The sequence below is a fragment of the Pan troglodytes genome, chromosome 18 (assembly GCF_028858775.2).
Source record: "Pan troglodytes isolate AG18354 chromosome 18, NHGRI_mPanTro3-v2.0_pri, whole genome shotgun sequence".
Taxonomy (NCBI): Eukaryota; Metazoa; Chordata; class Mammalia; order Primates; family Hominidae; genus Pan; species Pan troglodytes.
This window is the reverse complement of record NC_072416.2, coordinates 51,800,287-51,827,944: the sequence shown is the minus strand read 5'-3', so window position 1 is coordinate 51,827,944 and position 27,658 is coordinate 51,800,287. Positions and strand designations below refer to the sequence as shown.

The following is a 27,658-nucleotide window of genomic DNA, read 5'->3' as shown; positions in this document are numbered from 1 at the left end:
AATTATATAATATGTATCTTTTGTGACTGGTTGCTTCCATTTCATATGTTTTCAAGAGTTATTCATGTTGTAGCATGCATCATTACTGTATTCCATTTCAATGCCCAATAATATTCAACTGTATGGATATCCCACGTTTTATTTATCCATTCATTAAGTGATGAACCTTTGGGTTGTTTCCACTTTTTGGTGATTATGAACATTCCTGTAGAAGTTTCCATCACTCTTGGGAAACTACCTAGGCATGGAATTGCTGTGTCATAGGGTACCTTTGGATTTAACCTTCTGAAGATGTGCCAGACTGTTTCCCAAAGTGGCTGCACCACTGTCCATTCCCTCTGGCAGTGCACGCAAGTGCCACTTCCTGCATGTCCTCACCAACACTTGTCACTGTCTTTTTTATTCTAGCTATCCTAGTGAGTGTGAAATGTTATCCCATCATGGTTTTGATTTGTATTTCCCTAGTGACTAATGACGTTCAGCATTTTTCATTTGTCTATTGGCCATTTGTATACCTTCTTTTTGTGTGTGTGTGAAGACAGAGTCTTGCCCTATTGCCCAGGCTGGAGTTCAGTGGTGCAATCTCGCCTCACTGCAACCTCCACCTCCCAGGTTTAAGTGATTCTCCTGCCTCAGCCTGCTGAATAGCTGGGATTACAGGCATGTGGCACCACACCTGGCTAATTTTTGAATTTTTAGTAAAGACGGGGTTTTACCATGTTGGCCAGGCTGGTCTTGAACTCCTGGCCTCATGTGATCCACTCACCTCGACCTCCTAAAGTGCTGGGATTACAGGCATGAGCCACTGCACCCAGCCTGTGACATGTTAATTCGATTCCTTTGCCATTTTAAATTGGATCATTTCTCTTTTGAATTATTGAGTTCTAAGAATTCTTGGAATATTTGAGACACAAGTGCTTTATGAGATATATGATTTGCAGATATTTTCTCCCATTCCATGGGTCCTCTACACTTTCTTTATGGTACCCTTTGAAGTACAAAAGTTTTTAACTTTGATGAAGGCCAATTTATCTGTTTTTTTCTTTAGTTGTTTATGCTTTTGATGTCATATCTAAAAAGCCATTACCTACTCCTCAATAAGTGCTATATATTGATGAGTAATTATTACCAAAGTTTGCTGAAACAAAACTACAGAACCATATATATAGTAGGCTACCATTTATATTTAAAAATATTTTTGAAGTTACATACATTTTTACTTATATATTAAATATCACCAAAAGAGTAACAAGAACCTTTAAACATTGGTTGCCTCTGGGGATGAGGGGCTGGTTGGCCTGAGGAGAAAGAGACTTTAACTGTATACCCTTAGGTATTTTTTTTAATTTTGAACCATCTGCATTAACTACCTATTCAAAATATAATTATTCATAAAATGTAAATTTCTTTAAAAAGACATTCTGTATTGAATCCCAAGAATATACTGACACAATTATCAAAAACTAAAATCTAGGCCGGGAGCATTGGCTCATGCCTGTAATCCCAGCACTTTGGGAGGCCGAGGTGGGTGGATCGACTGAGGTCAGGAGTTCAAGACCAGCCTGGCCAATATGGCAAAGCCCCATCTCCATTAAAAATACAAAATTTAGCCAGGCTATCTGCTACATTCTATTCTGCACTGTACATACTCTTTAGACCATAAGCATCTTGAAGACACTGAATATAACCATTCCTGTTCACAAGTCCCTACAAGAATACCTTGAACACTATAAAGTTCAATAAAAGTTTGAAGAAAGAACAAACTGAAATCCCTTCTGAATAGTAATTCCTACAATCAAAACTTGCTGATGATTTAATCTCTTGCTTTATTATGTACACTGTAGTGTACAAATGAAGACAGAATAACCTCCCACAGAGTGAGCTTTAGTTGTTCCCATCTCCTGTTAGTTTTTCAACAGAATAAAATGAAAAGACAGTAGTAGCAGTAGAAGTAATTTAATAATAGTAGTGGCAAACTTCTTTGAATGTATACCAGTCACTGTTCTAAAAAGACTTACATGTATTAACTAATTTAATCCTCATAAGAACACTATGATTAGGTACGATTCTTATCCCCATGAACATATTTCCCAAGCTTTTTATTTATCATTTGTACAGCCCTTTGAACCCAGCACTAATGAGACTGTCCACTCTTCTGGATTAGATTAGGAAAGACGTAGAAGGGCGCACTTAAGTAGCCATATACTCAAGTGATCCACAAGAAAGGGATTCTTAGGAGGGTTATAGCTAGAAAGACAGATGCCTATAACTGGGGAAATGAAATCCTTGTGTATAATACAAGGCACATATTAGATGCTCTGTAAATACTTGCTCCTCCCTCCCTCCCTCCCTCTCTTCCTTCCTCCCTCCCTCCCTTTTTTTCTTCCTCTGTTCGTCCTTACCTGCCTTCCTCCCTCCCTTCCCTCTTTTCTAACAGAACTCCTTTTAGGTCTCTAAGACAATTATTTCTGTGTTTATTTGTTTAAAATTTGTCCCCCCAACTAAAGTTCACAAAAGTGGTGGGCATCATGGGCATGTTGACGGCTCTATCTCCCAGGCCTACAGTTTTGGACACATAACAGGCACCCAAATATTTAAACGAATGAGTGAATGGAAAAGAGAAGAAAAGGGAGAAAGGAAGAAAGAGGTGCTGGATGGGCTTGCTGGCATCTTGGTTTAAATACTCATTCATTCTCTTTCTGCCACACAGCAATATGATCAGTCCACTGGTAAAGCTACTTAATGACCAAAAGACACAACACTGCCATATAGACTCACGCAGTACTGCCACTGGAAGACCTTGCACCTGTACCTCTCACTTTGTTGTACCACTTCCGCCCAATTTTCTCACACTTGTCCCCTGTAGTTCCATGAAAGGTCAAGCTATAAAGCAAAGCACGGATAGCAAGCTTAGGTAGAAGGTCACTTGTAATCCCTTTCATGCCTTGCTCTCTGGAACCCCTCTTAACTGAGTACATGGGACCCCAACATGACTAATATGAGTTTTTCTCATTTCTTAGTTTTCCATTCTGAACTAGTCTGAACAGCTAACCATGGGCCATTGCAAGTGGTGGCAGAATTTAGCAAGAAAGTCTGGGTTATGAACACAACTGTGGAGCTCAGAAACTCCTTGGCAACCCTGTAACTTTCTCTTTAATTTACATTCACATGCCCAGAAGTCTGACCAAAAAGTTAAGGGAAATGAAAATTCTCAACATCTGAACCCAGCCACAGCTAACACATGCACAAGCACAAAAATCTGCCCCAATTCCTCTGGTCATCTCCTGCCCTTGACCTTGACAGATACAACCCTCTAAATAAACCTCTAACTATAAACACTTGTCAACGGCATTTTCCTTCTCCAAGAAACATAACCCCAAGAAGCAAAATACACTTATCCCATGGCATGAATATGCTTTCTAAAACTGTATCCAACACAATCCAAAGCTCAAAAAGCAAGTAAACAGAGACGAAAGTCAAGTTAGATGGAAGCAATTTTCCCATCAAATACTCTTCCAAAGCTCTATAGTAAATTGCTCATTCAACCACTTCTGTCACATCCAATTAGGTGTGAATCACATTTTTATTTACACTTACCTCTGCCACTCGGTGGGTGGAACTAAACCGAGGTTGTGAACCGGCCAAAACACAGTGTTGGTGGGTGGCATTGAGATCATCTACAGGAAAAACACCAGAAATGTATAAAACCATATTTATTAGTCAGTATATACTATATATTATTTAACTAAAACACAAAGTAAACAGTAAATCTATCTTCCAAGAAATAACAATAACCAAGGAATCAATACTTACCTCGTATTCTTTAATCAATCCCTTATAAGTAGGTGACTCTACATATATATATATTCCATTATACGTGTATCTACTTATAAGTAGACATTATATATGTAGATATATAACAAGTATAATAATATAAATATAAGTATACAATAAATATGATATACTTATATATACTTATACATATGCAAGTATATATAAGTAGATATATATAATCATATGTATATAATTAAATATGTATATATTCTATCATACAAAGTATGACACTTTGAAGAGTGAAAGGGGATGCTATTAACAATTATTCCAGAACAACAAGTATAAACCAGGACTGTCCTCAGCAAATGAGATATAGGGTCACTCTACTTATTTGTGGTCCTATTATGCCCACCCACTATAAAATTCACTATATATGAATTGAGCTTCTTTCACTTTCTCATGACACATCTACTTCTACCCTTATCTTTAGAATAAACCAGAATTTGGAGTTGCACACCTTTCATCTGAAAAATCTGCCTCTTTCCCTCCATAATCAAAGTATCAATTTTGCCCTAACAATTTTCCAGGCAATAAACCAACCAACTCAGCATGTTGCATGTTTGGCTCTTAGAACAGAACTCAAGTGTAGGGATTCACAACCCAAGAATGAAGTAGGTAGTGAATTCATCAGTTGAAGAATATTCCTAAAACCACAAGCAGTGGGAGAAAAACCAATGACCAAGTTGTTGCATATCCTAAGAAATGATACCACAAGTCAGGCAAAATCTATACAACCTCTGCTCAGGACATGACTTCCTCTATTACAAAAAAAGAGAGTGGTAATGTTTCCAGCAATGGCATCCTATACAGGCAACACAAGATTTTTATCAAGATACCAAAAAAGATAATGACTTAAACCAAGAGGCAAATGCCACCAGGCTCCTTATGTATCAGCAAAAACAACCTACAATATCATCTCTAAACATAGAAAAGAAATGCAAGATATTAAGACAGGATTTCTGCTTATGAATATTGTGAAGTAACAGTGACAAGATTTACCCTTCTGTCTTAAACAACTACAAAACAAGCCAAAAATATGAATCAAAGGTTTCAGCAAGATATAATCCCATGGAGAAGAGAAACAAAATAGGTGAGAGATGCCTACAATTGCCCTAACTTACTCCATGGAAACAGTTTCAATGCCACAGAATAGAGAAGAGGAAGTCAAAACCCAGAGTCTCTGTTTCTTTCTTGCCAAGTTGAGAAGACAAAGACTGGAGTATAGGGAGGCCAAGGCCACAGGGCCTCGAAAGGCAGAATGCTGGAACAGAAACAGCTATACAGAGAGACAGCAAACAGACTGCAGAAAGGTTCCCTCAAGTATTTGGAAGAGCACTGACCTGTGCATGTATGAATAAAAATTTCCCAAGGGCCAAAAAAAGAAGCACCAGAATGCAGCAGGTGGAACCAATTTCAGATTTCACACACAGCCAGGAGTATTTTATGATCCCAGCAGCCAAAATGGCTCCCACTACATGAGTTACTAGGAAATCCTTAGGAAAGCATCACTGCAGAAGTAGGGCTAAATGAGTTCTAGGTTAAAGGCTGCTCTAGTCCCACCTAGCAAGGCTTAAAACTAAGCCTCAAAAGGATCCAACTTCTGGCCAGGCACAGTGGCTCATGCCTGTAATCTCAGCACTTTGGGAGGCCGAAGTGGGTGGATTACCTGAGGTCAGGAGTTCGAGACCAGCCTGGCCAACATGGTGAAACCCTGTCTCTACTAAAAATACAAGAATTCACTGGGCATGGTGGCAGGTGCTTGTAATCCCAGCTACTCAGGAGGCTGAGGCAGGAGAATTGCTTGAACACAGGAGGCAGAGGTTGCAGTAAGCCGAGATTGCGCCATTGCACTGCAGCCTGGGAAACGAGAGTGAAACTCCATCTCAAAATTTAAAAACAAAAGGATCCAACTTCTTAGTAATTTAATTATTCATTAGAGCAAAAGCCAAAAGTATGTAAAAGTATATAACAAAATCAGGCACCCAACAAATACGATGTGCAATACCCAACATCCATTCAAAAAGTAACAGAGAAATGAAAGATACATACACACACACAAAATATGCGAGGTAGTCACATCTCTCTTTTCTTCTAAATGTACATATCTGCCCTTTCATATATATATAAGTGAAGCTTCTAAAGGTTAAACATGCAGTATCTGAAACAAAACTCACACTAAGTGAGATGAACAGCAATTTACAAACTGCAGAAGAAAAGATCAGTGAACTAGAACACATGAAAAATAAAAACTATGCAAAATAAAGTGCCTAAACAAAAAAGACTACAAAAATATGAAAGGGCATGAGTGACAGCCAGGACAATATTAAGCCGTTTAATGAAAATTTAATTTGAATTCTAGGGAAGAAAGAGTGACAAAAACATACACATTTTTATAGAAACAATGGCCAAAATTCACCAAATTTCATGAAAACTATAAACCCAGAGATCCAATAAGCTCAATGAATTCTAAGCAAAAAAAGATATAAGACTAAACTAAAGCATGTCATAATGAAATGTCTTAAAATCAGTAATAAAGTGGAAAGGTTAAAGGCAGTCAGAAAAAGAGACATTAAATACAGAGGGACAAAGATTAGAATGACAGCAGACTTCTCATCAGAAGTTATAAAACTCAGAAGACAACTGGTGACAAAATACTAAAGGAAAAAACTGTCAATCTACTATTCTATACATAGTGAACACCCTTTCCAAAATAAAAGTGAAATAAAGACTTTTCAGAAAGAAAATGAAACAATTTATATTCAGTAGATTTACACTATAAGAATAGTTATGAAATTCTACAGGCAAAAGAAAAATAATGTCAGAAGGAATTTAGATCTGCTCAAAGGAATAAAAAGTAACATAAGTAATAAATATCATGAAAGAATAAATGCCTGTTTAAATCCAAAATAATAACAATGTATTCTGAGGTTTATAACATATGCAGACGTAAAACACATGAAAAAGCACCAAAGAGGATGGAAGGAAAAGTGGTACAACATTCAAAGTTACATTGTGGTAAGTCAAAGATGTAAAGATATTATAAAACCAAGAGCAGTGGCTTTCAATGAGATGTAATTTTGTCATTCCTCACTCTGGAGAGAGAGACAGACTGAAAACAGAGAATGACAATTTATCAGAGTAAAAAACAAGAAGCAGAAACACACATGGGAACCAGTTCCAGGGTAGAAAAACCGTAACTGTAACTACTGAATTGCTGGAGATTCAACGTAGACGGGACTGAGAGTTAAAAAGTCCAGGGGAGCTCAGTCTTAGGGAACTCCCACACTTTCGTGAGTTTTATCTCCAAAAGCTCTAACAGGTTCTCACAGTGAAGATCCAAAAACATCTTCTCATGCTTCTGGCAGAAGGAAGGGAAAAAATAGTGACTTTATTTATTTATTTATTTATTTATTTTCTCAGGAGACAGGGTCTCACTTGTCATCCAGGCTGGAGTGTAGTGGCATGAACATACTTCAATGCCACCTAGAACTCCTAGCCCCTGCTAGCCATCCTATTGGAACTAAGAATGAGAAAAAAGAAAATGAGAAGCACTTGTGAGGTTCACAATTCACAGGCATAAACTCACTAAAAGACTGAGGCTTAACCATAAGATTATAGAATGCTTCCCCTCCCAACATACCTTACCACCACATTATTACTGCAGTTCCTCTTATCCAGTGCATCCCATCTGCCTATCAAGAAAAAAGTACAAGGCCTTCTAAATGGCAAAAAAACACAATTTGAAAAAACTGAGCAAAAATCAGACCCAGAGTCAGAAATGGCAGAAATTAATTATCAGAAATGTTTTTGAAACTATGATTACTATTCTAAGGACTCTAAAGGACAACGTAGACGACATGCAAGAACTGATGGGGAACGTAAGCAGAGGGATGGAAATTCTAAGAAAGAATCAAAAACAAAATGCTGGAAATCAATAACACTGTAACACAAATGAAGAATGCCTTTAATGGGCTCATTAGAGAACTGGGCAAGGCAGATGAAAGATCTCTGAGCATGAGGATATATTAAGAGAAACTTCCAAAACTGAAAAGCAAAGAGAAAAAAGACTGAAAAAAAAAAAAGCCAGAACTATGGGACAACTGTAATAGGTGTAATATATGTATAATGGAATAACAAAAGGCGAAGAAAGAGGGAAAGGAACAGAAGAAAATTAGAAGCAATAATAACTAAGAATATTCTTAAATTAATGTTAGACACCAAACTAGAGACTCGGGAAGCTCAGGAAAAAAACCTACACTTAGGCATATTATATTCAAACTGCAGAAAGTCAAAGATAAAGAATATTGAAAAAGCCAGAAGGAAAAAACAGCTTATCTATAACGGAGCAAAAAAAAAGCTATCTGACGTTTCCTCAGAAACGAGGCAAGCAATACAAAAGTGAAGTGAAATACTTAAGGTGTTGAGAGGAAAAAAAAACAGCAACCTAGAATTGTGGATCCTACAAAACGACCCTTTAAAAGTAAAGGAGAAACAGACCAGGTGTGGTGGCTCATGTCTGTAATCCAAGCACTTTGGGAGACCAAGGCAGGTGAATCGCTTGAGGTCAGTAGTTCAAGACCAGCCTGACCAACATGGTAAAACCCTGTCTATACTAAAAATACAAAAATCAGGTGGGCACAGTGGCGCACACCTGTAATCCCAGCTACTTGGGAAGCTGAAGCAGGAAAATCGCTTGAACCCGGGAGGCGGAGGTCACAGTGAGCCAAGATCACGCCACTGCACTCCAGCCTGGGGGACAGAGTGAAACTCTGTCTCAAAAAAACAAAAAGAAAGAAAGAAAGGATTTTTTAAAAAAACGTTTCAGACAAATAAAAATTCAGGGAATTTGTTGCTAGTAGACTTGTATTGCAAGAAATTTGTCAGAAGAAAAATGATATAGATCAGAAACTCAGATCTGCATAAAGAAAGGAAGAGACTTTGAGAAGGAATAAGTGAAGGTAAAATAAAAACCATTATTTTTCTTACCCTTAATTGATAGAAGAGATAACAATTTATTCACAATAATAACAACAATGTATTCAATTATGTATGCCACATATATATATATGTGTATGTGTGCCTATCTATGCTTATTTGTAAGTGAAATTAATGATAGCAATGAGTATAAGAGATGAGAGAAAAAATTAGGAATATTTTATTTTACTGTACTTGCACTATCTGTGTAACAGTATAGTGTTATTTGAAAGTGGACTTGGAACAGCTGTAAATGTATACTGCAACCTCTAGGTCACTACTTAAAAAGTAAAAAAATACATATGTAATTGATATGCTAAGAAAGGAGATGAAATGAAATCATGGAATACTCAAAACTATAAAAGCAGAAAAAGAGTGGAAGACAAAAACGGGAAAAAACAAGACAAAATATAGAAAACATTAACAAATATGGTAGATATTAATCCAAGTGTATCAATAATCGCTTTAAATGCCCGTGGTCTAAATACACACATTAAAAAACAAGAGATTATCAGAATGGATAAAAAACAAGGCATATGCTGTCTATAAGAAACTCAATTCAAATATAAAGAAACACACAGATTAAACTTAAAGAAACAAAGAAGACAGATATACTATGCTAACATTAATCTAAAGAAAGCTGGAGTGCCTATATTAATTTCAGACAGAGCAGATTTCAGAGCAAAAATAAATTATCACAGAGAAAAAGGGGTAGTACATAATGATAAAGTGGTAAATTCTCCCAGAAGATATAACAGTATGCACCTAATAGTAGAGCATCAAAATGTATAAGGCAAAAACTGATAGAACTGCAAGGAAAAACAGACAAATCCACTACTATAACTGGAGATGTCAACATCCCTCTATCAGAAAAGGACAGATACAGCAGGCAGAAAATCATTAAGGACATAGTTGAACTGAACAATACCATCAGTCAATTGAATATAACTGACATACATAGACTATTTCATTCAACAACAGCAGAATACACACTAGTATCAAGCTCACATGGAGAATTCCCCAAAATAGACCACATTCTGGGCGATAAAACACATATTACCAAATTTAAGAGAATGTTATCATTACTTTCACTTACAAATAAGCATACATAGGTACACACACACACACACACACATATGTGGCGTACATAATTGAATACATTGCTGTTATTATTGTGAATAAATTGTTATCTCTTCTATCAATTAAGGGTAAGAAAAATAATGGTTTTTATTTTACCTTCACTTATTCCATCTCAAAATCTCTTCCTTTCTTTATGTAGATCTGAGTTTCTGATCTATATCATTTTTCTTCTGACAAATTTCTTGCAATACAAGTCTACTAGCAACAAATTCCCTGAATTTTTATTTGTCTGAAACATTTTTTTAAAAAATATTTGACCTCAGACCAGAATGGAATTAAACTAGAAAATAATAACAGAAAGATAGTTGGAAAATTCCCAAATACTCGGAGATAGAACAATATACTTCTAATAATCTGTGGGTCAAAAAAATCTTTAAAAAAATGAACTAAATGAAAGTGAAAACACAACTTACCAAAATTTGTTGGAAGCAACATTAGCACTGCTTAGAGGAGAATTTATAGCATTAAATGCCACAAATGTATAGCATTAATATAGCATTCTGCTTATATTAGAAGAAGAAAGATCTAAAATCAATAAGCTAAGCTTCTACTTTGTGAAATTAAAGAAAAAGAACAAATTAATCCAAAGCAGAAGAAAAGAAACAATAAAAGTTAATGCACCTCGATGAGATAAAAAACAGAAAACTAATAAAGAAACTTAATGAAAGCAAAAGTTGGTTCTTTTAAAAGATCAATAAAATTGATAAACCTCTAGGCAGACTAAGAAAAAAGAGACAAGAAACATATTACTAATGTCAGAAATGAAAGAGATGACATCACTACAGATCCCATGGACATTAAAAGGATAATTTTAAAATGATATCAATAGTTATTTACCCAAAAATCTGAAAACCTATAAAAAATGAACCAATTCCTTGAGAAATAAAATCTGCCAAAACTCTTACAAGAAGAAATGAATAATATGAATAGGCCTATCTCTATTAAAGAAATTGAATCAATAATTAACATGTTTCCAAAGCGCCAGGCCCAAATATGTTCACTGTTGAGTTCTACCAAACATTTAAGGAAGAAATTATACTAATTCTTAACATTCTTTACTAGAAGGTAACACAGGGAATACTTCCAAACTCATTCTTTGCGGCCAGCATTGCCCAGACAGACCTTACAAAAAGGAAAACTAAAGACCAGTATTCTCTCATAAGCATAGATGCAAAAATCCACATCAAAATATTAGCAAATTGAATGTAACAATGTATAAAAAGAATTACACCACGACCAAGTGAGATTTATCACAGGTATAAAAAACTGATTCAACATTCAAAAATCAACTAATATAATCTATCACACCAACAAGCTACAAAGAAAAAAAGTATGATCATACCAATAGGTACAGAAAAACATTTGACAAAATGTGATACCCATTCATGATAAAAAATTCTCAGTAAACTAGAAATAGAGAAGAACTTCCTCAACATATAAAGAATGTGTAAGGAAACCTGCAGCAAATATACTTAGCAGTGTGAAACTAGAAACTTTTCTGCTCAGAGTAAGAAAAAGACAAGGATGTCTCCTCTCAACATTTCTTTTCAGTATCATATTGGAAGACCTGGCTGACACAGTAAGACAGGAAAAGAAAACAAAAGGTATACAGATAGAGAAGGAAACAATTAGAGTATTTTTGTTCACAGATTATATTATTGTCTGTGTAGCAAATTCAAAAGAATCAATAATCTAATCTGACTGGCAGCTTCATAGGAAAGAGGAAGAACTAAAGGGGAAACAAGAATGGCAGCAGAAGGCCAGTCAGGAAGCTGTTGCAGTAAGTCATGCAGGAGTTAACAGTGACTTGAACTACAGAGACAGGGGAGGAGACGATAAGCAGACAACAGATTCAGAATGTTCTAGGAAAAGACAATAGGACATGCTAATGAATTGGATGAGTCAAGTCAGGAAAAAATAAACTCAAGAACAACTCTTGGGGTTTTCACAGCAACAACTGACTGAAGGTGAGTAAGTCACAAAACCTTAGGACATTGCAAAATAATAACTACAAAATGCAATTAGAGGTGAGGATGAAAACATCAGTGATACATTTGGAGTTTTAAATCCAAATATAAACACAACAATATAGAGGATAAAAAGCAGAAGTGTGGCTTTAAGGCCTAATGAGGAAGGCTAAGTGGCCATTCTCTCTTCCCGTTTCCCATCTCTGAGGACACTCCTGAGCAGTTTTGGTTGATCCTGACTATGTTGCCTAAAGGAGGTTTCAGAGTCAAGCAAAATAATAAAAAGTGGAGTTTGAAGGGGGCTTCCCAGGATAAATTCCCATAAAAGACTGGGACAATGTCTAGGAAATACATAAATGCCAGTCTCATCTACCCAAATAAAAGCCTTATTACTCCTATGCTATTAATACGGGGACCCACAGACATAATTAGGGGAAAAATCACCACCTTAATGAGTAGGTTTGTTAAGTGCTTTTGTTCCACTGAGGGGAACACTGAGTCACCTAGTGACTCAGGCCAAATGGCAAACACAACACTAGAAGGTATACTTTGAGGCTTCCACCTTCATTTAAATCCTTGGCAACTCTCTAATCAAACAATTCTTTTGAAATTGCTTCCAACTGTATCTAATCCTTTATGACTTTAAAAAAAGAAACTTGTAATTTTCATTTAAGAGCTTCTAATTTATCGAAAACTCCATCTATAAAAGCGACTCAAGCTTCATGGATTGTGCATCTCAAAGGATATACTTAAGACCCTCCCAGCTTTAAAAGATTATGCCTAATAATTTTTAGAAAAAATAAATTAAAGAATGTCTATTTACCATAGCTATCTCAGAATACAGCTGAAACTTGACTGACACTGTATCCAACTGGAGTAAGAGTTTGTAGATGATGTGACAACACACACACAAAAAGAAAAGACGCTCTCACTCTTTGCTGGCTGAATGCTGCGTGCCCTGGCAGTGGAGAAGAGAGCTCTGGACATTCACTGTAGCATGAAATCTCATTTCATATATAAAAGACCACAGAAGCAATGCTATAATTTATGCTAGGGTAACCAATTCATGTTCAAGACTTTCCTGGTTTTAATACTGAAAGTCCTGCATCCTGAGATCCCCTTGCCCACAGACTTTTCGAAAAGGACAGTTGGTCACACTAAATTTACCCCAGCCCTTACTTCCTTGGGTTTGCTGTCACGTACGTTACCAGGGCCATTTCACCCAAATTTCTTAGAGAAACAATCATGACTTTTGCTAAAGGCACTCTTGGGGTAAATAAGCCCAATACTGAAATCCAGTCTTCCCAGCTTCAAACAATCACTGAAGCTTTTCATTCTTACTTACCTGTCCATTCTCATCTCTCAATCTTAATATTTATGACCTTGTTTTTCCTAGATGTGGGCCATCCATGGCTGAAAACATTTTCAGAATTTGATAGCCAATGAAAGGGGGAGGGGAAGGTTCCTGGCAAGATGCCAGTATAGACACAGGCCCTGTCCCATTCCTAGATTCTCAATGAGACAATCAATGGAACATAAAAATGGATCAAAACCTCTTTTGGCACTATATATTAGAGAAAGGTGCTCAATATGCCAGAAGTGCAAATGATTGTGCTGAATATAGTATAGGTGGAATTAGATTAAAGAAGGGCAAAGAAGGCTGACACGTGATTGTCTCTCCAAAAGAGCAGCGAGCCTGATAAATATACCAATCAAATCCTGAGCAAAATGCTCACCTCTTAACTCAGAAAGCAAAGAGCAGGAGGGCAAGAGAAGCTTGCAGGGCACTCAGAGAGCAAGGCTCTTGCCTCTGTAGCAAGCATTCTATGCACACAACCTGTGATACTCACTGTAGCAAGAATTCTGTGCACATAACCTGTGATACTCACAGACCCCAGGATGTGCTGCTGTTATAAGCCATGACTCTGAGTACCAGGCATTGCAGAAACAAGGAACTGGAGCAACCAGCAATGATAGGAGTGGGCCAAAACCTACCATGGTTTGCTCATACTGCAAACATCCACATAAAGACAAAAACAAGTTCTTAAGCACACTCCAATTTATAAAATCTCTACATGGCTGTGTAAGGACACATCTTCTTCCACCTTCAAGTAAAGGATTTGGCCAGGAATCCATACTAATCTCTCACAGAACCAATCTCAGCTACTTGCCTATCAGCCAGTACTAGTCTACTTTCTATGAGGATAAAGAGGTAAGGAGTAATTGCCAGAAATATGCAAAATTACTACAGTTCAAAGGAATGGAGGCACTTTGATCAAAACTGTCTTTTCTGAAAAAAGTTTACTCGAACTGACATGATAAAATTTTAGAAAATTCTCGGTTTTTCAAGAAGACACTTGATTCAAGAAGGCACTGCATCTGTGAAAATAAGGTAAGCAGACATGAAGCTGAAACAGTATGAGATCAGAAAAAACCACTTGCAACTGATTTTTTTAATAGCATTTCTTCATTTAACATGGCAATAGATGGAGTGAACAGCAGAAAGCATGCTGCAGAAAAACCAAATTACTGAGCTGGATGAGTGAACTCAAGAGATTCTCCTATAACTCAGGGAAAATATAAGAAATGAGTGATGGAAAACCTAAGACATGAGGAACAGATCCTGGAGATCAAAATGTACTTAACAGGAATCACAGAATGGAAGTAAAATACAGGCTGGGCATGGTGGCTCACACCGGTAATCCCAGCACTTTGGGAGCCCAAGGCAGATGGATTACTTAAGGCCAGTCAGGAGTTCAAGATCAGCCCTGCCAACATGGTGAAACGCTGTCTCTACTAAAAATACAAAAAAAAATTAGCTGGGTGTGGTGGCAGGCGCCTGTAATCCCAACTACTCGGGAGGCTGAGGCAGGAGAATTGCTTGAACCTGGGAGGCAGAGGTTGCAGTGAGCCGAGATCACACCAATGTACTCCAGCCTAGGTGACAGAGAGACTCCATCTTGAAAAAAAAAAAAAAAAAGTAAGATACAGAAAGATATAAGAATAATCAAAGAAACACTAGAAGAATGTTTTCCAAGGTTGTGAAAAGACCAGAGTCTGCACTATAAAATGGTTGAGCAAGGACATAAACATATTCTGTTAAAAAATTAAATATAAAATACTACAAATGTCCAAACAGAAAATACAGCTTACCAAAATGAAACCATAATGTAGATCGCCTCAGACATCTCCCAACATCAAATATCAGAGGTCACAGAACGATATCTATAGAGCTGTTGTTGGTGAGTTTTTTGTTTGTTTGTTTGTTTTTTGAGACGAAGTCTCACTAATCGCCCAGGCTGGAGTGCAGTGGCACAATCTCAGCTCACTGCAACCTCTGCCTGCTGGGTTCAAGTGATTCTCCTGCCTCAGCCTCCTGAGGAGCTGGGATTACAGGCATGTGCCATCACACCTGGCTAATTGTTGTATTTTTAGTAGATGATGTTTTGCTGTGTTGGCCAGGCTGGTCTTGAACTCCTGACCTCCTGATCTGCCCACCTCAACCTCTCAAAGTGCTGGGATTACAGGGATGAGCCACTGCACCCAGCCTCTACAGAGTTTTAAGGGGGAAGTTTGATACTTAAGAATCCTATAGCCAATCAAGGAGATATTCACAAGTGAAAGGATAGGAAGTCACTCTTCCATAATGCAAAGACTCAAAGAATATGCCACGACCACTCCCCTGCCATTAGTCTTCATAAATATTATTAGAAACTACATTTTGGCTGACCAAGAGAACAATCAAGAATTTTTTTTTAAATCACAGTACAAAAAGGCTAGCAGTAAGCATAAACGCAGTTAAATAATTTCAAATATTGTTATTTAATTTAATGCAACTATTGCGATTAAGACTTAAATGGAAAGATGTTTCACCTAAAATAAATATTAAAAATCTAAATACAAAATTGAAAATTGGGTATAAGAAAATATCTGGGAAGTGGGCAGAAGGGTTAAAGCAATAAAGTTAAAGGCAGAAGGGATAAAGTAAATGTTAAGAAAAACACTAACACCTCAACAGAAAAATGAGCAAAATACGATCAGCCAATGAATAACAGAAAGAAGAATGGCCAAGAAAAATACAAAGTGTTCAACCTCATGAATAAATAAATGACATTTAAAATAATAGCATATTTTCACCCATCAAATCGGCAAAAATATTTGAAAGGAGGTTGGTGGAAGTAACTGATGATCACACATACATACATGGCAGGTAGGAATGAAAATGAAAATCTCTCTAAGTAACAGTCTGACAACAGAGTATGTACTGTGTAAATGTCCACACCATAATACCTCACCAAGGCATTCAACTTCTAGCAATTTTTCCTATGGAAATAAAGATATATGTACAAAGATGTTCACTGTAGCAATATATATAATATCAAAAAACTTGAATAACCAAAAGATTATTTTGTGATTTAAAACATTTTCTGAACTTTACTGAAGTATAATTGACAAACATTTTATATATCTACAATGTAAAATGTAATGTTTTAATATACATGTACATTGTGAAATGACTTCTAAAACCAATCTAATTAATATACCCATGACCTCACAGTAACCGTGTGTGTGTGTGTGTGTTAAAAACATTTAAGATCTGCTCTCTTAGCTAATTTCACATATGTAATATAGTATTAATAAATATAATTACTGATACTGTTTGGATCTGTGTCCCCACAAAATCTGATGTCATACTGTAATCCCCAGTGTTGGAGATGAGTTCTGGTGGGAGGTGACTGGATCATGGCGGTTTCTCATGAATGGTTTAGCACCATCCTCTCAGTGCTGTTCTCATGACAGTGAGTTCTCACAAGATCAGGTGGTTTAAAAGTGTGTGGCACATCCCCCCTCACTCTCTCTTCCTCCTGCTCCGGGCATGTGAAGGGCTGGCTCCCCCTTTTTGCTTTCCAACATAATTTTATGAGGCCTCCCTAGAAGCCAAGCAGATGCCAGCATCCTACTTCCTGAACAGCCTCGGGAACTGTGAACCAATGAAACTTCTTTATAAATTACCCAGTCTCAGGTATTTCTTCACAGCAATGTAACAGACTAATACAGTTACTATGCTGTACATTAGGTCTCTAGAGCTTATTCATTCTGTACAAACAAAACTTGGTACCTTTTGACCAACATCTACCCAACATCCCTCAAACCCTTGGAAACCACATTCAACTCTGTGCATTTATGAGTATAACATTGTTAGATTCCACATATAAGTAAGATCATGTGGTATTTGTCTTTCTGTGCCTTGCTTATTTCACTTAGCATAACATATTCCACACTGTCACACATGACACAATTTCCTTCTTTTTTAAGACTGAGTAATATTTCATTATGTGTGGATATGTGTGGGTATGTGTGTGTAGATATAGATATAGATATACCTTCTGCATTTTCTTTATTCATCCATCTGTTAACAGATATTTAGGTTGTTTCTAAATCATGGCTTTTGTGAATAATGCAGCAATGAACATGGGAATGAAGATATCTCTTTGAGATACTGATTTCATTTCCTTTGGATATGTATACCAAAGTAGAATCGCTGGGTCATATGAAAGTTCTATTTTTAACTGTTTGAGAAACCTCCATGCAGTTTTCCACAATGGCTGTACCAATTTACACTCCCACCAATGGTGTACAAGGGTTCCCTTCTCTCCACATCCTCATCAACACTTGTTATCTATTGTCTATTGTATAATAGTTATTCTAACAAGTGTGAAGTAATATCTCATTGTGGTTTTGATTTAGATTTCACTGATGATTAGATGTTGAGCACATTTTCATATACATGTTGAGCATTCATATGTCTTCTTTTCAGAAATGTCCATTCAAGTCCTTTGCTCGTTTTTAGGTCAGGTTACTTGTTAACCTGCTATTGAGTTTTATGAGTTATATATGATATATATATAAATATAAATATCATTAAAATATATTTAATATATAGTGATATATATTTATATGATATATAAATCATATAATGAAATATATATATCATTGATATGATATATAGTGATATATATTTTTATACTAGACACGGCATGTAGAACCTTGCACATACTAGAAACTTACCACATATTTGGAGAGAACATCCTTTTTCTCTCCCCAGGTATTAGCCAGAAACCATAGCTATCTTTCTTAATTGCTAATGGAAAATTGGATATGAGATAGGATGTGTAAAGAAGGAGGTCAGAAGACATAGAAACAGAAATTGGAGGTTGAAGTGGCTTCTTCTGTTTCATTCATTAACTTTGAGAGATTCTGGTCTTCACAGTTTAGTGGAACTGTGGGCAGAAGTGATGGGCTCTGCACATACAAAGGGGAAAATGGAGAAAACCATTTAATTATCTTTTCTGTCAATCTACCCTCTCTCCCTTCTCATCTTTTTTTCTGTCAATCTAACCTCTCTCCCTTCTCATCTTTCCTTTTCCCCAACTCGCTATACTCTGCAGTCTCCTGGGAAGAGTTACAACTCGGAAGAATAAAGGAGAAAGGTAGCCCTGGCTAAAGTGGATTAAAGATCTTTTTGCTTATTTAGAAAGCAAAAATCGGCCAGGCAAGGTGGCTCATGCCTGTAATCCCACCACTTTGGGAGGCCGAGGTGGGCGGATCATGAGGTCAAGAGATCGAGACTATCCTGGCCAACATGGTGAAACCCCGTCTCTAGTAAAAATACAAAAATCAGCTGGGCGTGGTGGCACGAGTCTATAGTCCCAGCCGCTCAGGAGATTGAGGCAGGAGAATCATTTGAACCCAGGAGACGGAGGTTGCAGTGAGCCGAGATCCCACCACTGCCCTCCAGCCTGGGCGACAGAGCAAGACTCCGTCTCAAAAAAAAAAGAAAAGAAAGCAAAGCAAAAATCAATTATTAACCTCAAGAATCTATTCTCTTCAAAACCCATCAACAAACTGAGCATTCCACAAAAGTTAATTCTAAAAAAGGGGAGAAGGAGAGGGGAAGTTATGTACCTTGAGATTATCTTTCTCTCCATACTTGTTTTGTTGAAAGACTTTTCACTTCCATGGAAAAATTTTATTTTGGGGAAGATTTACAAAACTAGCCAAAGCTCTTACCAATTTCACTGATCACTGTTTACTGTCCTATTTATTTGGTGAATGAATACCTCTTTCCTGAGAATCTCTTTATTGAACATTTCCATTTGAAGCTTTAAAACATAAGGATACTTATTTTTAAAGTTTGTATTGCTTAATTTAAAAGTAATAATATATCATCCAGTCAAAGAAGGCATCAGTTTAAGATGGATTCCAATTTCAGAGATGTGAAATATGAAGAAAAAATGTCTACCTTGGAGCTGATGAATTAGGGTACATGCTCATTGTAGAGAATTTGCAAACTATAGAAAAGTGTAAAGAAGAGAAAATATTATTTATAATTATTTGGTCTAATTCCTTCTAGTTTTTTTTATACTTAGTAATGTGTTTATCCTTTGTTTATATAAAATTAATATCATGTTGTACAGACATTTTGCATCTTTTTTCCCTGATACTTTTATATTTTGAGCATTGTTTTCTTATCACTAAACAGTTCTTGAAAATGATTGTTAAAAACTGGTTTAAAAATTAATCCCTTACTTTCAAGCAAGATGTCAGAATAGCACTTGTCTCCTTGTAGAAACATCAATTTGAATAACTATCCATGCACAGAATACCTTTATAAGACCAAAGGAATCCAGGTTAAAGATTACATTGCCTGGGTGGAGCACAGAAATAAGAAAAGACACATTGATGAGTAGGAAGAACAGTTTCAAATTACCTACGTCACCTCTCCCTGAAGCCTGAGCAGCACAGTGTCAAGAGGGATACCCTTTGTGTGGGGGAAGGAGAATGAAGTGAGTACCCAACTTCTCTGTAAACCAAGCAGATGCCCACCCCAGTGAACCCCAGTGATAGGGTGGCCTCCAAAGACGAAGGCTCCAAGCCTACTCTAGCACCAGGTATGCCCTTGTGGACTCAGGCTCCAGGTCAGCCCTCGAAGCCCCAGAATCCAGGACTTCCCATATGTATATATATATATATAGAGAGAGAGAGAGAGAGAGAGAGAGATCAGGTTCTCAAAAAGCTTAGTAGTAGTAGGTGACATAAGTAGGTGACATAAGCAGCTAGAAGCCCTTATCCTAAGTGAATTAATGCATGAAAAGAAAACCAAATACTGCACATTCTCTCTTATAAGTGGGAGCTAAACACTGAGTAAACATGGACACAAAGAATGGAACAACAGACACTAGGGCCCACTTGAGGGTGGAAGGTGGGAGGAGGGTAAGGATCGAAAAATTATCTATCAGGTACTACGCTTATTACTTGGGTGATGAAATAATCTGTATACTAAACCCCTACAATATGAAATTTACCCATGTAACAAACCTGCATATGTATCCCTTGAACCTGAAATAAAAGCTGGGAGAAAAAAAAAATACTTCTATACCAATAACAACAGTCCACAGGGGAAAAAGTTGTGGCATCCACATTGATTGGTTGGTTCCCTTGCCATTAAGGGCATTCAATTTTTTAACATCACTCCTAAATAAATGAGCTATACACATACCTAGATGAGGGGGTAGAGAGGGCAGTGTGAACAAACATAAGAAAAAAGGTTGTTACCCCAACCAACTGTAGGACAGACTACAAAACCGCTATAATGAATTGACCAAGGACTATGATTTGTATCTTTATACCTTTAGGTATGTATCTTATGTACCTTGAGATCATCTTCACCTCCATGCTTGTTTTTTTTTTTTTTTGAGATGGAGTCTGGCTCTGTCACCCAGGCTGGAGTGTAGTGGTGCGATCTCAGCTCACTGCAACCTCTGCCTCCTGGGTTCAAGTGATTCTCCTGGGTTCAAGTGATTCTCCTGCCTCAGCCTCTCGAGTAGCTGGGATTACAGGCACACGCCACCACGCTCAGCTAATTTTTGTATTTTTAGTAAAGACAGCCTTTTACCATGTTGCCCAGGCTGGTCTCGAACTCCTGACCTCAAGTGATCCAACTGCCTCGGTCTCCCAATTGTTTTTATAAAAGAGTTTTCACTCCCATAGAAAATTATATTTAGGGGAAGATTTATAAAACTAGTCAAAGCTCTTATCACCTTCACGGATGGCTGTGTGCTGTCCTATTTATTTGGTAAATAAATATCCCTAAAAAAAAAAAAAAAAAAAAAAACTTAAGATGTTTATTGGGCTTAGATTACAAAGTCTAAGGAACCTTCCAGCATGAGGTATATAGTCTGACCTTGAAATGTGCTGCCAGGACTGACTGGATGAGGAAAGTCAAACTCATTCCCGGCCTAGTCCTAAATTCGAACCTTCAATAAAGATTGACTGAAAAAAATAATGGCATCATTCACAGTCATTCTTCCACTGTCTTTACAGGAGTGGCAAATAACACACACAGGATATACAACCTAAATAAAGGCCTAAAAAAAAAACATTTTCTATAGCTCATGCCTTTGGGAATTATGTTCAATAGACAGGTGGCCAAAGAGGGCATATGAAGACTGTTAGCCAATGGGAAAAATTCCACCACCAAACTCAGATGCAGAATTACCCCAAAACAGTGTGACTCTAATTGAATGAAATAAGAGAGAACAAAAAAATTTCAAAATGCATAGGAGCCTAAAAGAAACCAACACATTATTTTTATCTTTGATGGTTTTCTTATAAAAAAAATTTAGAGGGGAATGTACAGATGGATCCAGATACTGTGTCGCTTTAGAAAGTTCTGTGATGTCACGTGGTTAGTTAGACTAGATGTAAGGAAAAGAAGCATGAGTTACTGTGAAAAAGAATAGGCTGCCATGGAAGATTCTAAATTCTGTCTCTGGTAATCTCCAAGCATTAGGTGAATGGCCATCTGTTTGAGAAGGAATTTCAAAACCTTTCCCAGGCAGGGGCTTTCAAGGATAGAATTAATACTTCCTTTTGCTTGTATAACCAAGACACATTACCATGAAATGAAAAAAAAAAAAAAGCCAATCCTTGGTTCATTCATTCACTTATTAGTTCAACAAATACTTAGTAAGCACCAGCCATATTCAAAGTACTGTGTTAGGTGCTGTACAGTATACAAAGCTAAAATAGTCCTTGCCTGGAAGAATCTAAAATATGGTATAATTTTTAGAAAATTTAAATATAACAGGATTTTTAGAAAATTCTAAGAAAGAGAAACACAAATGATCCAAGTAAAAGTAGAATTGGCAGGAAGTCCCAGCCAGAGCAACCAGGCAAAGGAAAGAAATAAAGGGCATCCAAATTGAAAAGAGGAAGTCAAACTATCTCTGTTTGCCAGTAATATGATTGTATAGGTAGAAAATCCTAACAACGCTTCCAAGGACTCCTAGATTTGAAAAACAAATTCAGTAAAGTTTTGGGTTACAAAATCAATGTACACAAATCAGTAGCACTGCAATGCACTAACAATGACCAAGCTGAGAATCAAATCAAGAACTCAATCCCTTTGATGATAGCTAAAAAAAAACAATAAAGTACCTAGAAATAAACTTGACCAAGGTAGTAGAAGATCTCTACAAAGAGAACTATAAAACACTGATGAAAGAAATCATAGATGACACAAATGAATGGAAATACATCCCACACTCACGGATTGGAAGAATCAATATCATGAAAATGACCATACTGCCCAAACAAATTTACAGATTTGATGCAATTCCTATCAAAATACCAATGTAATTTGTCACAGAATTAGAAAAAAAAATCCTAAAATTCATACAGAACCAAAAAAGAGCCTGAATAGCCAATGAATCCTAAACAAATAGAATAAATCTGGAGGCATCACATTATCTGTCTTAAAATTATACCACAAAGCTGTAGTAACTAAAACAGCATGGTACCGGTATAAAAGTAGATACACAGACTGATGGAACAAAATGGAGAAGCCATAAATAAAGCCAAATACTTACAACTAACTGATCTTCAACAAAGGATATACTGGAAAAGGGACACCCTATTCAAAACAGTGCGGGAACATTGGATAGCCACATGTAGAAGAATGAAACTGGATCCCTGTGTCTCACCATATACAAAAATTAACTCAACATGGATTAAAGACTTAAACCTAAGACCTGAGCCCATAAAAATTCTAGAAGAAAACTCTTTCTAGACATTGGGCTAGGCAAGAATTTATGAATAGGACCCCAAAAGCAAATGCAACAAAAAATAAATAAACGGGACCTACTTAAACTAAAAAGCTTCTGCACAACAAAATAAATAATTATCAGAGTAAACAGACAACCTACAGAATGGGAGAAAATATTTGCAAGCTATGCATCTGACAAAGAACCTATAAGGAATCCAAACAAATCAGCAAGAAAAAAAACAAATAATCCCACTAAAAAGTGGGCAAATGACATGAATAGACATTTCTCAAAAGAAAATATACAAATGGTCAATAAACATATGAAAAAATGCTCAATATCATATATCATCAAAGAAATGCAAATTAAAACCACAATGAGATATCACCTTATCCTAGCCAGAACGACCATTACTAAAAAGTAAAAAAATAATAGATGTTGCTAGAAATGTAGTGACAAGGGAGTGCTTATACACTGGGGGTGGAAATGTAAATTACTACAACCTCCATGGAAAACAGTATGGAGATTTCTCAAAGAACTAAAAGTAACTCTACCATTTGACCCAACAATCCACTGCTGGGTATCTACCCGAAAAAGAAGTCATTATATCAAAAAGATATCTGCACGCATATGTTTATTGCAGCACATTTCACAATTGCAAAGATATGGAATCAACCAAAGTGCCCAACAACTGTTGAGTAGATAAAGAAAATGTGGCATGTATATATACCATGAAATACTACTCGGTCATTAAAAAAAATGAAATCATGTCTTTTGCAGCAACGTGGATGAAACTGAAGGCCATTATTCTAAGTGAAGTAACTCAGGAATGGACAAACAAATATTGCATGTTCTCACTTATAAGTGGGCACTAAGCTATGGGCACATGAAGGTGTAGAGAGTGGTACAATGGACATTGGAGATTCAGAAGAGAGGAGGCTGGGAGGGAGGTGATGGACGAAAAAAAAAACAAAACACTTATCAGATGTCTACTACTCAGGTGACAGGTACATTAAAATACCAGACTTCAACACTATACAAATCATCCATGGAACCAAAAACTGCTTATATCCCTAAGGCTACTGAAATTTAAAATATTTTTTTTTTCTTGAGACAAAGTCCTGCTCTGTCACCCAGGCTAGAGTGCAATGGTGCGATCTTGGCTCACCGCAACCACCGCCTGACAGGTTCAAGGGATTCTCCTGCCTCGGCCTCCCCAGTAACTAAAACAGGCACTAGGACTACAGGTGCCTGCCACGACACCTGGCTAATTTTTGTATTTTTAGTAGAGATGGGGTTTCGCCATGTTGGCCAGGCTGGTCTCAAACTCCCAACCTCAGGTGATCCGCCCGCCTCAGCCTCCCAAAGTGTTGGGATTACAGGCGTGAGCCACCGCACCTAGCCTAAAATGATTTTTTAATGGAATTGGCAAAGGTGTCCAATGAGAAGAAATCCCAGTATGATAACTGTGGTAGGTGGGGTATGAAGAAGCCAGTGTTTATCAAACACTGAACAAGTCACATGACGAAACATCTAGTGATATTGAGCAATCATTATAGCATGCTTCTTCTATCAGTAAGAGTAAAAAAAAAAGACGAATATAAGTTCCAGGGGGAGAGGGAAACTATGCAACAAAGTCATGATTCAAATACAAAGCAGCTAAAATGTACATAATTTTGAGCTTTTGATTAAATATAAAATCTTGACCTGACATGTGCAGTATTCTTCATTCATTGGCACAGGTTGGATGGTTACAGTAGATTACATTTTCTACCTATTAATTCCATCACTCTATCTCGTTTTGCAATAAACAACACTTACATCAACATCATTATGTACTGGCTTTCTAATTTCAGATCAACTTATAAGCGTGCTTGTCTTATCAAAATTACAGATCTGTATGTAAAGTTGTAAACCTCAATCATGTCAAAGTAATGACATGGCTGAAAGAGAACTTTAATTCCCCACATTACATACTAAAATTCAAGAGAAAGTATCTACAAACTGGTTCTAAGGAAAGTAATTAAGGAAATAAACCCCTAAATGTAAAGGTTAACTAGCCAAATTTGGCAAGAGTGAGAGGTAGTATCAGAGCACTAATTCCATAGTTCTTTTTTCTTTTTCTTTTCTTTTTTTTTGAGACAAGGTCTTGCTCTGTCACCCAGCCTGGAGTGCAGTGGCGCGATCACAGTTCCCTTCAGGCTCAACCTCCCGAGCTCAGCTGATCCTCCCACTTCAACCTCCCAAGTAGTTGTGACCACGGGTGTTTGCCACCATACCTGGCTTACCTGGCTTTTTTTTTTTTTTTTTTTTTTTTTTGTATTTTTTGTAGAGACAGAGTTTTGCCATGTTGCCCAGGCTGGACTCAAACTTCCGGGCTCCAGCAATCTGCCTGTTTCTGTCATTCTTAACTGATCAACAACCAAGAATGCTTAAAGTTATTAAAGAAATAAAAGTACGAGTATATATATGTTTAAGGGTTAGGGAGGTAATCAAAGAATAAAACGCAAATACAGTGAAAAGCAGTTACCTCTAAGGAATGGAACTTGGGGATAGGTGGAGTTTTTCACTTTCCATTTTAGATCTTCCTCAACTTTCCATTTTAAACCTTTCAATTTTTATTTCCTTGTGCATGTAGTATTTTTATATTAACAATAATAATATGAATGACATACTGACATAAAAAAATTTCCAGCACATATTACGTACAAAAAACAAACACTAGAGTAATATTTATAATAAAGTATCATTTATGTTTTTTAAAAATACAGCAGCAGCAACATATATTTAAATATGTCAACATAACTATCTTTATGCTAACACTTACAAAGGACCAGATGGGAAAGCAAGGGGAAAGAGAATGTCTACATTTTATTTCATATAGTTCCACAAAGTTTGAATGAGAATACATGTGTGTTCATGTATTATTTCTCCAATTATTTTTTTTCCTTTTTTTTTTTTTAAGACGGAGTCTCACTCTGTTGCCCAGGCTGGAGTGCAGTGGTGCAATCTTGACTCGCTGCAACCTCTGCCTCCCAGGTTCAAGTGATTATCATGCCTCAGCCTCCCGAGTAGCTGGGATTACAGGTGCACGCCACCACACCTGGCTAATTTTTTTTTTTTTTTTAGTAGAGGTGGGGTATCACCATGTTGGCCAGGCTGGTCTCAAACTCCTGACCTCAAGAGATCCGTGTGCCTCGGCCTCCCAAAGTGCTGGGATTACAGGCGTGAGCCACCGCACCCAGCCATTTTTTCCTACATTTTTAAAGAAAAAGGATACTGTGGCTATATAATTAGTAGAGATAGCATGGGTCAGTGGAAGAAAGAATAGCTTTGGTCTCAGAAAAATTTAGACAAAAGCTTTACCAGGTAGTGTCATATTGAACAAGATATTATACTTCTCTAAGCTTTAGTTTCTTTTTTTAAAATAGTTTTATTGAGATCTAATTCATGTACCATACAATTTACTCATTTTAAATATCTAATTCTCCTTTGAGAAAAAGCTGCAAAAAGAAGAAAAAAGAAAGTATATAATTCAGTGTATTTTAGTACGTTCAGAGTTGTGCAACCATCACCACAAACTAATTTTAGAGTATTTTCATAGCCTTAAAAGCAGCCCTGTACCCATTAGCAATCAATCTCCATTAATTTTTTTTCTGGAAAAAAAAGTGAGTGTCAGAATGAGAGTCTACTATGTAATAGTCCTGTAATAAGGAATAAACAAAAATATATCAAATCTGCCAGCACAATGCCTGGACCTTCACAGGCACTCAAGACATGCATTTCAGGTAAAGTTCAAGACACAAATGATAGAGAAATGAGCAAAAACCTGGATGTAACAAAAAAGTGTAAGAGGTAAATAAAGCCTTTCAAGTACTCAGGAACCTGCTCAGATCCCTATCCTTAGAGTAAATTCCACAAGTCATGACCTTCTCCCTATTAAATAAAAATAAAAAAAAAAATCAGGTATCAAGTAAAAAAGCACAAGCTTGAAAACGTCAGTATTTGGGGGCATATTTTAGAGTGAAAGTTTCAGGAGGAGAGATACATCCTCACCCCTGGAAAAAAAAAAAAAAAATTGAACACAAGAAGCAAACAGTGCAGTTCCTGAGAAGATAACAAGAATGCCAGAAGTTCATACTGGACAAGCAGTGGAAACTATACTGTCATGTTTCTACTTTTCAAAGTGAAAATAAACATGACAGGTGCTCATTTGGCTGTTCAAGCACTTTCCACTTAAATAGCAATTCCTCCAGCTTACCAACTGCAGCCTGAAGTTATAATTTATTACTGGTTTCTGTATTATTCCCTTGCCTCGGCAGAAAGCAGAACATAGCACCTACATTTCAAGACCCATGAGAGGTAATAAAGTATAATTATTTTAAATTTATGATTAAGCCATAAATTATGTGTACTTTTTACTTTAGCTGGTCATTCAGAGGTTGGTGAGGAAGGGAATGGGGTCAGAGAAAGAAATAACAAAAGCTTTTTCCTTTGAATAAAATGTCTAAATCAGGGCAAAACTGAGGGACACCTGGAGGATTTACAAAGATACCACAGTTTCCATGTTCAGTCCCAAGGGAGCCCCCGCTTAAGAGTCTAAACTCCTGGAGACCTCTGTTCTTCCTGCTCACAGGG

General features: G+C 36.8%; 1 protein-coding gene across 9 annotated transcripts in view; it reads right to left on the bottom strand.

Annotated features, from left to right (window-relative positions):
- Window positions 1–27,658, bottom strand: part of FTO (FTO alpha-ketoglutarate dependent dioxygenase) — a 404,215-nt gene that overhangs the window by 231,992 nt on the left and 144,565 nt on the right. For all 9 annotated transcript variants that reach the window (XM_009430806.5, XM_024349837.3, XM_510968.7 and 6 more), the window contains exon 5: window positions 3,598–3,677. In XM_009430806.5, coding sequence (XP_009429081.2) covers window positions 3,598–3,677 — 80 coding nt within the window. The remainder of the gene's footprint in view (window positions 1–3,597; window positions 3,678–27,658) is intronic.